Here is a 12,242-nt window from a genome sequence, read left to right as displayed (position 1 = left end):
TCCCTTTTTGCTTCCTATATGATGAATTCCTGTTCTGTTCTTTAACTACATAGAAGTGTCTATTTGTTTGTCTCTAAATGTTTTGATGAATTGAACAATGTGGACCCTGTTGTAAACAAGTGTAAGGCTTAATTGGGTCGTCCACTCACAGTTAACAGTCTTTGTATTGAGTTTGTGCTTGAAATGTACTGTAATTCTGCAAACTGTTAATAAATATTTCAATCAATCAATCAAAACTGTTCAACCCCGGCCTATACCAAGGGGCCAGTGCCACCTATTGCCTGGCCAATGGTGAAACCCTTCACGTCCACAAACCACAGTTAACATTTTTTGTATTGAGTTGTACTTGAAATGTACAATGCAAACGGTTAATAAATTACTTCAATCAGCCCACAAAAACGAATTTCACCCACTTAAAACTGCGACGTTACAATAAAGCTGATTCTGGCTTGTATTTCTAGACCGGTTGCTTATTTCTTTCGAATCTGGCAACACTGTGAAGATGTAAAACCACTGGTTGTAACTTGTGTCCACACACACAGCAGCCAGTCGGCTGAAACTGGTCCGGGGAGGGAAGTTGTTCGTCTTATTGCATTTTGACGGCACGAAAAAACAAAAAGACCCGACTCGAAACCCATCATCATCACCATGACTTCGACGAACATGTTCCAGGGGCTGGACAGCAGCAAGCCCAGTTCGAGGTAATAAACACTGAGCCCGGGGTTCACTGTAACTTCACTTCACTCGACGAAGTTATGAAGGATACAACAAGTCAGCGTTGCGTTGTTTTACAGTCTCGGCCTCTTTTTTTGCCAGCTATTCTTCTGTTTTAGCCATAGAGTATGGTTTTAGCTCATAGCGGCTAGCTTGTTTCTACCGTGGCCACGTTTCGTTGCTTGTGTAACCCTGGGTTCTTTCAGCAACCTCACACCTCGTCCTCTGCAACGGTTTGTTTGGTGTTACCATAATGTCTGGTCTGGTGAGACTGTCTGCGTGTATGGCAAGGTTCAACTGGAGCTTTCTGGCGAGCTAAGCTAGCTAGTTGGCTAGCTAGTTTAGCCTCTACGGAACGGGTGTTGTGACATTTGGCAGCCCCGTCAGAATCTGTTTCCATGTGAAAGCCTGGTGAGGCGAGCTTAGTTTCCATGTAGTTTAACATTTACCGCCTTAGTTTTTACGCATTTTATTTTATAGCGAACATTTTTTATTGTATCATGTATTCTTCACTGTTTGGGAGTATTAATAAACGTGAATTGTCGCAGTGGAACCTCGTATTTAGGCGTAGCCTAAGATTTAGACTAGTAGTTGTATTTGATCGATTCTGACGAGATTCTTTACGAGTCTGTCTAAATCTTATGCTAATGTAGGCGTATCTTATCTGTTTGTACGTTAATTGAGAGCTTCTTATTTAGACCTCCTAGACGACCGATTTATTCAACGATTGGTAAATCAGTCAACGTGTTTAATTTTCTCACATGTAAACCCGAACGGGATGAACCGATGCCATGGGGCATGACATTTGACACACCACTACTACCAGGCGTTGCCCGCGAAGAGATCCGCTGTGTGCTAGTTCTGGACTGCGCTGTGGCCAAGCTCCAGTTTCTTTAAATCTTGTGTTTTCAAATTGGCTTTTTATGATACTTTTAGTGTGCATTTTTAACGAACTTAAGCCAAATCTAAAGGATCCTCGATCCATTGAAAGAATCTCCGTGTAATGTATATAGCATGACGTGCTTTGTCACTCCCAAGGCATTATCACATCATCACAAAACATCTCCGGGTGCGTCGATCACATAACACAACGTCCCTGTTCCATGTCCCTCTCACTGCCCTCATTTTCCTATGCAAATAATACTGCTCTCTTTTAACAGTCTTGCTTTCAAATAGATTTTTAGACAGGGAAACTATAATTTCAGCCTCTGGCATAGCCCCAACTTAAAATCTGCTCAGACCGTTATTGTTAAGCTTTCTTTAGCAAAAGGCACCGTGGGTGGCAGTAGTGAGCACCCTGCACCACAGTAGACTATTTTTGAAGCCTACCTTAAGGAATTATTTACTTTGTTTGTGTAGGTTTTCCTGGTAAATTGACTATTTCTTTAGCTCCTTTCTCCAAAGCGCTTATATTACATGATGTCAGATTCACCCATTCACATTGCACACACTCATTCGCAAACTGATGGCAGATGAAACCATGCAAGGCACCAACCTGCTCATCGGGAGCTGTAGGATTTAAAGGTGATATAGACAAGTTTTAAGCCAAAATTATTATTATTTTTGCCCTTTTCACTATCTTCATTAGTTACTGCCTCGGCAGTGTATTATTTCTGTTGTCAAAAGATACAAAATACATACAATAAAAAACAGTGCAATAAAAAATGGACAAGCAAAAAATCAAATCAAATATAAGCAATTGATTATTCTCAGTGCAATGCATTTGGTTGGTTGATTTTATTTCTCATGCATGCTTACTTCCACTCACGCACATAAAATGTACTATGTTGCATTCTGCGTCCATAGACACAATGGATTGATAAAGTATGCAATCATATCGCCCCCGGGGGTTCCTGGAACGCAATACTGTTGTACAGAATCCACGCCGTAAATGAATATAAATAATCCACGGACAGTCATTTTGCATGGCTGCATCAGACATCATCCTATGTTACATAAACAATGAAATCCACGTATACATCGTCGTAGAAACATGATCGAAATAATCATAACACATGGGCACAGCCATCTTGAATTGCGCAGCCTCAGACCAGAGATCTTTGGAGAGAAACTGCCGTCAGTGGCACGTAACCCATGTGCTCAAGATTGACAAGCTGGAGTGGCCCCAGGAAGTGAACCGAGTTGTCGCAACTCATCTAAATGGTGCTGCCGCAGACCATAGACCAAATTCTTTAAGGTCACTTCTTTGAGCATAACGGTGCAACACAGCGAAACAGTGGACATCTCTCTGCCAAAACAAGAGCACTGAGGACTGAGCAGACCCGATTGAATGGGTAACAGACTAGTAAATGAGTGTATTCACGGACCTCCGTGCCGACTAACACGGACCCCCGCCAAAGTGTTTTCTGTTTGCAATGCATAATACTTTGAAAATATTAAAGTTGTCAGATTGGGAATTGTATTTATTTATTTCAGATAAATTTTCTACATTCATATACCGGTAACCGAAATGGGAGTTAAATGCTGCAATTTGTAACAAAAAAAAGATGAAGTGGGACTCATGAAATGTCCCTGGGACCCATGTAAAAGACCACCCCTGGGTCCTGGGACCCATTTAATTGAAAACCTATTTACATCAGTTAACGCTTTGGCCAGGTTACAAACCTTGGATAAATGCTGGAGCTAACATGACGGGTATAGCTGACAACTTTTGAAACAGTCTTTTTATTATTAAAAATATTTCGATTCATTTTTCTGTAGAGTGTTGCGGCCTCCAGGAGGTGCCTCCAGTAACCTGTTTGGTGGTTATGAGGATGACGCCGCACCATCAAGAAGGCCCAATAAGACGGCCTCCTCTGCCATTTTTGCTCCAGCAGAAGAGCCCCAAGCAGGACCCAGACGCTCCAATCCCCCAGGTTAGACTTCTTGCGAGTCTGGGCAAATGGAGTACAGGCAGGCTTATCAGGGTCTCTCAATGACCAGGGTGTGAAAGCTGTCAAAGATCCCTTCAGTACAATTATTTGCTCATTGTCATCTTGACCTCGACGGGCTGTATGTTAACAGACCGCTTATTAATCCTCAGCCTCATTGTAATAAAGGGTAATTTAGCTGATTTTGAACCTAAATCCCATATGTACCCCATGTCATTTGTGTATTTCTCCTATAAGATGTAATGTCCTCAAAAATGTAATTGTCTGATGTGCAAGATGAAATGGGTGTGATTTTATGTGGACTGGCTGAACCAAAACACAAAAGAGAAAAAAGCCTAGTAGGAAAGTCTGTGAAAGATTCAATGTAAATTGCATGCTGCGTTCATGATTTGAGGCTTTTTGTTCAAGAAGGGCCAATCCTGCAAACTTTGAAAGCCAATGTTAGCCAATTAGGATGGAATATGAAATATCGGACAGATCCGTCTTGAACACATGACTATAGAGATAGTGTGTAACGATTTTTACAATCTTTTGGACAATCTGGGGAAAAAATGCGTTTCAAAAGTCGACCTCCTGGAACATTTGCGGCAGAGGTTCATCGTTTGCATCGTGTGTGTGTGTGTGTGTGTGTGTGTGCGCGCAGAATTTGGCAATCGACAGGGTGCCAAATAGCTGGTAACGGACGGACGCGCACACACTCGCACACGGATGGACTCGCACACGGACGGACTGAGTGCAAAACATAATCTCCCCATGCCTTCAGCCTGGTGGAGACAATAAAAATCACACCTATGTGAAGTGAGGGGCACTCCTATCATACATCATCATGACGTAACATGTCCATTTGCTCAGACATTGCCAATGTTTGTTGGCACAAAAAGCCGATTTGCTCAGACACATGACGTAAATTCTCCTTTCATTGTCAATGGCAAATGTGATACGAGTTATGACAAAAAGCTGTATATAAGAGGGGCTAGCGCCCCTCAAATCTAGGCTAAAAGGATAACACAAACTCGACTTCACGTAGCGCTGCAATGCTTGCATGCACTGTGGATTGTTTACAAAGCATGACCCCAGCAGATGATGGACCAGGTTTATCTGATCCAGTGTCCGTGAAATTAACTTGACATGTATTAATATTATGTAATGATAAATGAACAAGCTTGTCTCTGTCAACTCTGTCTCTGTCAACAACATCGACTCTGTATGGCACACAACACTTCCAAGTGTACAAACTTACAAGACATGCCCAAACACCCATCCATAATGGCAGTCTCTTTATCAAGCACCACATGAACCTTTTCCAGTTGAATATACATCGTTGTTGTGCAACAAAGTACAATTTAGCCTTAATGTGAATGTCAATAACGATGCCAATACAGGAAGATTCAACTCTGATACACACCCTCTGACAAATACAGTAATGGATGGTCTTAACACCCCACCTGCAAAATAACATGAAAAATAAAACTATTTTTAATGCTATAGGTGGGAAGAGTAGTGGAATATTTGGGGATCCTTACACTCCAGCTCAGCCACAGAAACCTGTACCTCCTGGAGGACCATCCAGCAACATTTTCGGGGGACCAGAGCACACCCCTGAAAAAAGCCCAGTCCGAGACCACCCCAACAAGCCAAAGGTTAGGAAAAGCTTTACTGCGAGTACATTAGTATCTATTCGTACACTAGGTACATTTCTGTCATTTAAGGGCTATGCTTAGTATTCCTGGATCCCAGTGCTTATTTACTCAATGAATGAATGAACCATTGTAAGCGCTTTGAGTAGGCACATAGTGCATAGAAAAGCGCCATAAAAATGCAATTAATTATTATGACACCCCCACTGGTCCTACACCCGCCACCCCTGGTGATATGTTCGAGTTACATGGATGTTTAATGACCACAAATCATTGTATGAAAATAGAGGATTGCCCATACCTAGTCCCCCCCACACACATGCAGCGTCTGTTCTTCAGGTGGGTCTACTCCATTAGTCAACATTACCATGTAGCATGCACAAGCTCCTGAGCTGTGTGTGTGTACTGGTGTCATGTGCATTGTTTAGCCTGCTGTTAGCATTCTATATTAGATAACAATGGATAAATATGTAAATAAATAGATGTAGGCGCTCCCTACCCTACCATACCCCCCGGCCGGCCGACGCCCAGTTCGCCACTTCACAACACTATTTCTTCCATGGTGAATGAATGAATGCCGACGATATGCTGGCTCCCCCAAAATATTTAGCAAGTTTAAGTGATGACTGTACCCACACAAAATTGGAAATCTAATTCAGTGGAGTATATGCTGACCATAATTGGTCATGGTTATTCTGGTTTGACAAATTAAGAAATGCATGTTGAGCAACTTGTTTTCTTACATTTTATTTTATAGGAAAACATAAGTGTGGTTGCTGAGCCTGAACCACCAGGTGAGTTTTTCTATATTCTACTTTTAATTTTGGTCTGTCAGCGCTGTCCAGATCAGCACATTGGGGCTGTTAAAGGGTTAGACCACTTTTGTAGAGCTTTGGGTTGTGTAGTTGCCTTGCCATGATGTAACTCCAAATGTGGACAAGAAATCAAAAATATTTGCTCAATTTCTTTTTTGGAAATTGATAAATCAAAATATGCTCCTCATTGACTTACATTGTACACTGAAACAGCTCTCAAACCTCACTCTTTTAGTACGTATACAAACACAAAGTTGATTCAGACAATATAGACTCTGCGCATCACAAACTCATGCTGTTTTATTTTTTTATAAAAATGTTAACGTCCTGTTTTTACTATTTATGTATTTGCTTTTTTTACCATGTCTTCTGTTCTTGCGTACTGTAAATCGCTCTGGATTAAGAGTGTCTGTTGAATGCCTAAATTGTAAGATCTTGATCCAGATCCACAAAGCCAGTCCGAGTTTTCTTCCTAATAAAAATGGTTTTGTGATGCTCTATATTGTCTGAATCAACTTTGTTTACGTACTAAAAGAGTACAATGTAAGAGTACAATGTAAGTCAATGAGGAGCATATTTTGAATTAGCAATTTTCTATTTCTTGTCCACATTTGGAGTTACATCAAACCTCTACAAAAGTGGTCTTACCCTTAAACTATTACATTCTTACAAATAAGCATATTTCTCGCTCTATTTAATTATTATATTTTGCCTAGAAAATGATGCACATAATGCATGCTATGTTCTGTACAGTTATAACCACAAGAGGGCACTCTCATACATGTAAAGAACAAGCTTACAAAAGTAACTTTAGTGGGTGTAAGGAGCAGTACAGCCTTGCTGCTAGTGGGGGTTTTAAGATAAGTTTTGTCAAGTATAAATTGAACTTAAGGAAAAGGTACTAGATTCGAGAATACATTGCAGAGTTTCTTGTTGAATCCATGCACTCAATTGTCATAGTAAATATACTATATTTTCTCTCTGAGACTTCGCAAAATAATTTGTTTAAAGAGAAGTTGTGCACATCAGCCACGAAGTATTATTATTATAGTAATAGTACTGCTTATTTAGGATTTGAACACTGATACAAATTCTGAATTCATCCAAGTATTCCTCACTTACACCTTCTTGTATCTTCAAGTGCCCCAAGCCACAGTTAGCCAAGTGGAGGTAAAAGAAGTACCCGTTTCCCCACCTGCCGAGCCCCCAGTACCAGCCAAGGAAGAGCCTGCCCCAGCCCCAGTCCTCGCCATGGTAGAGCCTGCCCCAGTCCCAGCCTGTCCTAAGCCAGAGTCCTCCCCATGCACCACTCAGGCTGAAGAACTTAAGGACCACGAACCCCACTTGGGGCCCCGGCCTCGCTCTCACAACAGGGTCCTCAACCCCCCAGGAGGAAAGTCTAGTGTTGTCTTCTACTGAACACCCTCCCACCCTCCCATATGACACTCCCTCCCTTGTTTTCTGTCTGTGCACCTCTCCCTGTCGGCTGTCGTACTCAACCTATCTCATTCCAACTTTATATTTGTCCTTTCCCCTCCATTTATTTCAACTGTACGATCAGGAATGTTAGCCTCTTATGATGACTTCCTGATTATGACTGTTGTTCATAACTTCTTGCACTTTTTGCCCCAATCCTTGGCCCTCTTTGTTTGTAGCTTTTACATTCTGTGAAACATTTAACAATCATGTGTACAATCAACAAACAGGCTATCTTCAATCTAATTACTGAAACTGACATAGTTCAGTCATTCAATCTCACGGTTACGGTTTCTTAACTTTTTCAAAAAGTTCCATGTTGGTCGAAGGCACGGTTATTTCAAATAAAACAAATGAATGCCTTGTAAGTGTTCTTGGGCAATGGGCAGACACAACTCCGTTTTTAAGTGGGCCTGTGTTCAATGTTTATTGTCACCTTTCATTTCCATAGGTCATACTGATGATGAGTAGATAGACCCCTCTATGTAATGCTTTAAGATGCCTTAGAGAGTTGATACAATGGTAATGTTTGCAACCAAATGTTTATTTGATTGAATAACCTTCAAAGGGATTATGCCAAATTAAAGCTCTGGGTAAGCTTGTTGACAAAGGATACCTTGCCATATGATGGAAGTATCACTCTCACTGACTTCACCTTTGCTATCAAGTTTTACATTTGATTTCCAGCTGTCAGGTTAGAACACTGATCAAGGAGCAACACCAACTTTTTAAACTATGACGGACGGTCGACATTGCCCAGTTCCAAAGTTGCCTGTTTCCTCAAAATGCATTTTAATTTTGTCATGTTGAGGCCGAATGTATTGTGCGGGTATTCTGCTCTGTCTTCATTGCTTGCTCTGGAGAGAAAATGCTCCTCGCTCAGGGTAGGCCTCTGTTTATGTTTTAAATTAAAACGGCTGAACACAAGTGAACTCTGGAAAAGTGCATGGCCGACAACTTTGTTTTCACAGACTTACTTCATTTACTGCACATGTTCACGGTATTCAAGTGCCAGCCTTTTCCCTTGAGTGTTGATGTGCCTGGCAGACAATGAGCACAGCAGAAGGACAAAAACAACCTGTGTATTGCAATAAAAATGTTATTTTGCAGCTTGTGTTTGTGTGTGTGACTATAATGGTACAGTTCAGAAGATGTGAAAGTTGTATTTATCGTCTAAATGTTTTTTTTGTCTCCCTGGGAGCTAGGAACCATACGAGCTGGGGATGATGGAGAGAAAGAAATCACATTTCATCATCCAGTCTGTTGCAGTGTACTAGCAGACGGATTGTACTAGGCCATAAGATAAGATAAAACCTTCCAAGAACAGTAATATATATCATATACAGTAATATTTAATTTAATTTTGAACAAAGTTGAAGGGTAAAACAAAACCCCCCGACCAGCGGGTCGGGGGTCCTTCAAATGAAATGGTGTGTGTGTGTGTGTGTGTCGCAGCCTGGGGAGCAAAGGAAAGCGTGCTCAATGCAGTTGTCTGTGTGAATTGAATTGTGTGTGTTTGACGTCAGCACACACGGTCAGCTCAGCTGGCAACAGTGTTGCCATGTCTGCTTATTATAAGCGTTATTGGGCTTCTTTTTCTGTGAAGTTGCTTGTAAAAATCGGTAGTTGAGGCTTGCTGGGTTTTTTTGGGTCTTGTTTACAAAACTATGCTTGTTTCTAAAGTGCTCCCAGACTCCAGTTCCAAATGTTTTAATTTAATAATGAAAATAGCCGATGCCTATAGGTCTAAACAAGTGCTCGAGTCATGACTGAGTCATGTGTGGGGCCTAGTTGCTTCTTTTGGGATTGTTTTCCTAGACCAGGTTGCTTATTAATCCCTCTCATAAAATCTGGCAACACTTGTCAGAATTGAAGAATCCAGGGAGAGTCCCGTTCCGTTCCGCTCCAGTCCGTTCCCCCCGTAGCGCCGCCGGGAGACATCGCTGGCTGTGCTGCTGCCGCCGCGCTGTGAGCCAGCATATCGTCGGCATTCATTCATTCACCATGGAAGAAATAGTGTTGTGAAGTGGCGAACTGGGCGTCGGCCGGCCGGGGGGTATGGTAGGGTAGGGAGCGCCTACATCTATTTATTTACATATTTATCCATTTATTTATTTATTTATTTGAGTCTGCTGCCAGCAGCCAGACAGTAATGGCTGAGGTCCACCGTTGCGGCTGCTGCTGATAGAGCGAGCGAGAGAGAGAGAGAGAGACAGAGAGAGAGGCAGCAGGTGCATCATCATTTCGGTATGGACTCAGCAGCGGCGAGGGCCGATCATCACCCACAGGCTGGACATCGCTTAGCGCAGCATCGCACCCGGGATTGGACGTTGACGTCGAGGAGGAAACGGTAGCTGGCCTGGTGGTGAAGAACCGTTTCTTCTCATCGAGGCTGCGGCGCAGCCGTGGTGCCCGAGGCGGCGGAGGACTGGGAGGAGGAGGAGAAGGAGGAGGAGGAGGAGGGCTCCGGCCTCTTTACATCAAAATATAGGTTCTAAATATTTCACTATACCCTGCTTCAAGGTTATGCGCTGTAAACACAGTCGTCGTCACGTTCTGTGGCAATATTTATATTGTAACGTGATCGGTCCTGGCTGAAATATGCCATAAATACAAATTTCTTGTTTCCATCAGGAAAAGACTGTGATTAGCCTACATGCCCCCTTTTCTTTTACGTTGATTGGATCGCAAAACCTTATAGCCTAGCATAATACAGTAACAGTACAGTATAGGCCCAGCTGTTCGACAGCAACATCTCCTGGAACCTGAAACCACCACCACCACAACATCATCATCATCCAGACCGCTCGCCAAGATGATGGAGCTCCAGTTGGACGAGGTGGTGTACCAGGAGGACTATGGCTCCGTGTCCGTGATGTCGGAGCGCGTGTCGGGCCTGGCCAACAGCATCTACCGGGAGTTCGAGCGGCTCATACGCAGCTACGATGAGGAGGTGGTGAAGGAGCTCATGCCCCTGGTTAGTTAATAAATAAAAACCCAATCTGGGAATAAATTCCTTATCAATAAATGTCTTCACCAATGTGTTTGTAAAGGTCTACTCTAGTGACACGTCTCACTGTCAAAGTCACTGTGACTGTCAATTTCCCTAGGGGAATCTTTGACAGCTGCATAAAGTTGGGGTATACCCTAATAATTGATTGGACACTAACAGTTTGCATGGGCAAGCACAGGGAAGTAGTTATTAAGTCTGCTAAAGCTAAAGGATGAATCCAAGAAATACTTTTTCTATTGAGTGTGCTTGAAATGTACTGTAATTCTAGTGCAAACTGTTAATAAATACTTCAATCAAATCAAACCAAAACGGAAAACCACTCCTTGGCAGAAAAAGTCCAAGCCCAGCTTCCAGCTCATTGCATACAATATCCTCCATATAGGCTATGCTTTTAGAAACACATTGGTGAAGAAATGTTTTGTTTTATATATTATATATATATATAGCCCAATGTGCTTTACATGATGTCATGTGGCAGCCAAGTCTATGGACTTTATATGTTTGCTTTAAGCATGCACAAACTAATAATCAATCATGCAATATTTACTGTATCGATGGTACACAACTGCATAAAGTTCACCAAATCAAATATCTTTGTCTCTGGCTTGACTCATGTCTATCACACAAATGTCATACGGTAGTCAGGAAAACCAACTTAAGCTACTGGTGTTCTACCAAGCACTGGTGTTCTAAATGCTTCACATTTACAGTAAGAAAGAAACTTGTTCAACAACTCATACTGCCAATTCTTGATTATGCTGATATAGGTTATCAGAATGCCCCCAAAACAAACATTCCTCTTAACTCTGTATACAACTGTTTATGCAGATTTATTATCGGTTGGCCATATATGACCCATCACTGTATCATGTACGAAAATCTCAACCTGCCATCTCTCATCTCAAGAAGACAGCAGCACTTATCCAGAGTATCTGAAACAGCTTTTGCTCACAGGTTTACTTTAAAATACCTAAATCAGTTGGCAAAAATCATTTATGTGTAAAGCTCCTTCTAACTGGAACAATGCACCTGTCCATATTTGTTCAATAACATCTTCTCAATTGTTTAAAACTGTGCTGTCCTCCCTCTCACCTTGGGATTACCTGTTCGTGTTTGCAATGATCCATACATACTATACTGTATGTCATAATATGTGTTATATGTACTGTAGTTATGTTGCAGTTGTGTTTTCGTATGTTTTGTTTTGTATGTTTTTGTCTGGTTGAATTGTGAATTGTCTGTCAAAAATATTTTGTCTTATTGTATTTTGTAATTTGTGGACCCCCTTGAAAACGAGATGGTTCATCTCAAGGGCTTTCTCCTAATGAAGACAATTTCAGACATGCTCCCCCGTGGCGTACAAAAGCAAACAAAAGAAATGCACCCCTCAGTTCACACAAGTGTGATTTATTAAATATCCTCTGCCTAGGTGGTTAACGTGCTGGAGAACCTGGACGCCGTGCTCACGGAGAACCAGGAGCACGAGGTGGAGCTGGAGCTGCTGAAGGAGGACAATGAGCAGCTCATCACGCAGTACGAGAGGGAGAAGGCGCTACGGAAGCAGGCGGAGGAGGTGAGCTCATACACAGACTAAACACAAGCAGGGGTCTTTTTCCCCCCAACGTTTTTCAGCCCAAGCACCCTTTAGGTCCGTGGTGCTCAACCTGTGGCTCGTCGGGACACCCTGGGGGGGTTC

At 42.2% G+C, this 12,242-nt stretch overlaps 2 protein-coding genes across 31 annotated transcripts in view; both read left to right on the top strand.

The window, feature by feature from the left end:
- The first annotated feature begins 507 nt into the window (after positions 1 to 507).
- Positions 508 to 8,642, top strand: jpt2 (Jupiter microtubule associated homolog 2). The gene is made up of 5 exons (XM_080777134.1): positions 508 to 701; positions 3,436 to 3,590; positions 5,094 to 5,245; positions 6,000 to 6,036; positions 7,199 to 8,642. Exons 1-5 carry the CDS (start codon positions 649 to 651, stop codon positions 7,474 to 7,476), a joined length of 675 nt encoding a protein of 224 aa, XP_080633260.1. The 5' UTR covers positions 508 to 648; the 3' UTR covers positions 7,477 to 8,642.
- A 940-nt stretch (positions 8,643 to 9,582) lies between these two features.
- mapk8ip3 (mitogen-activated protein kinase 8 interacting protein 3) overlaps positions 9,583 to 12,242 on the top strand; it is a gene marked incomplete at its 3' end in the record, with an annotated part of 42,983 nt that continues 40,323 nt past the window's right edge. For all 30 annotated transcript variants that reach the window (XM_080776790.1, XM_080776798.1, XM_080776807.1 and 27 more), the window contains exons 1-2: positions 9,583 to 10,510; positions 11,976 to 12,119. In XM_080776790.1, the coding sequence (XP_080632916.1) occupies positions 10,349 to 10,510; positions 11,976 to 12,119 (306 nt within the window). In that variant the 5' untranslated portion in view covers positions 9,583 to 10,348. The remainder of the gene's footprint in view (positions 10,511 to 11,975; positions 12,120 to 12,242) is intronic.

This window comes from Protomyctophum bolini, assembly GCF_963924005.1.
Source record: "Protomyctophum bolini genome assembly, chromosome: 11".
NCBI lineage: Eukaryota > Metazoa > Chordata > Actinopteri > Myctophiformes > Myctophidae > Protomyctophum > Protomyctophum bolini.
Note: the sequence above shows the minus strand (reverse complement) of the source record. Positions and strands in the feature narration are given on the sequence as shown.

Excerpts from the sequence above, each read along its gene's own strand:
- jpt2 (XM_080777134.1), top strand. The coding sequence starts at position 649 with ATGACTTCGACGAACATGTTCCAGGGGCTGGACAGCAGCAAGCCCAGT. Across the intron at positions 5,246-5,999 it reads ACCACCCCAACAAGCCAAAG|GAAAACATAAGTGTGGTTGC; the intron begins GTTAGGAAAAGC and ends TTTATTTTATAG. Across the intron at positions 6,037-7,198 it reads TGCTGAGCCTGAACCACCAG|TGCCCCAAGCCACAGTTAGC; the intron begins GTGAGTTTTTCT and ends TGTATCTTCAAG.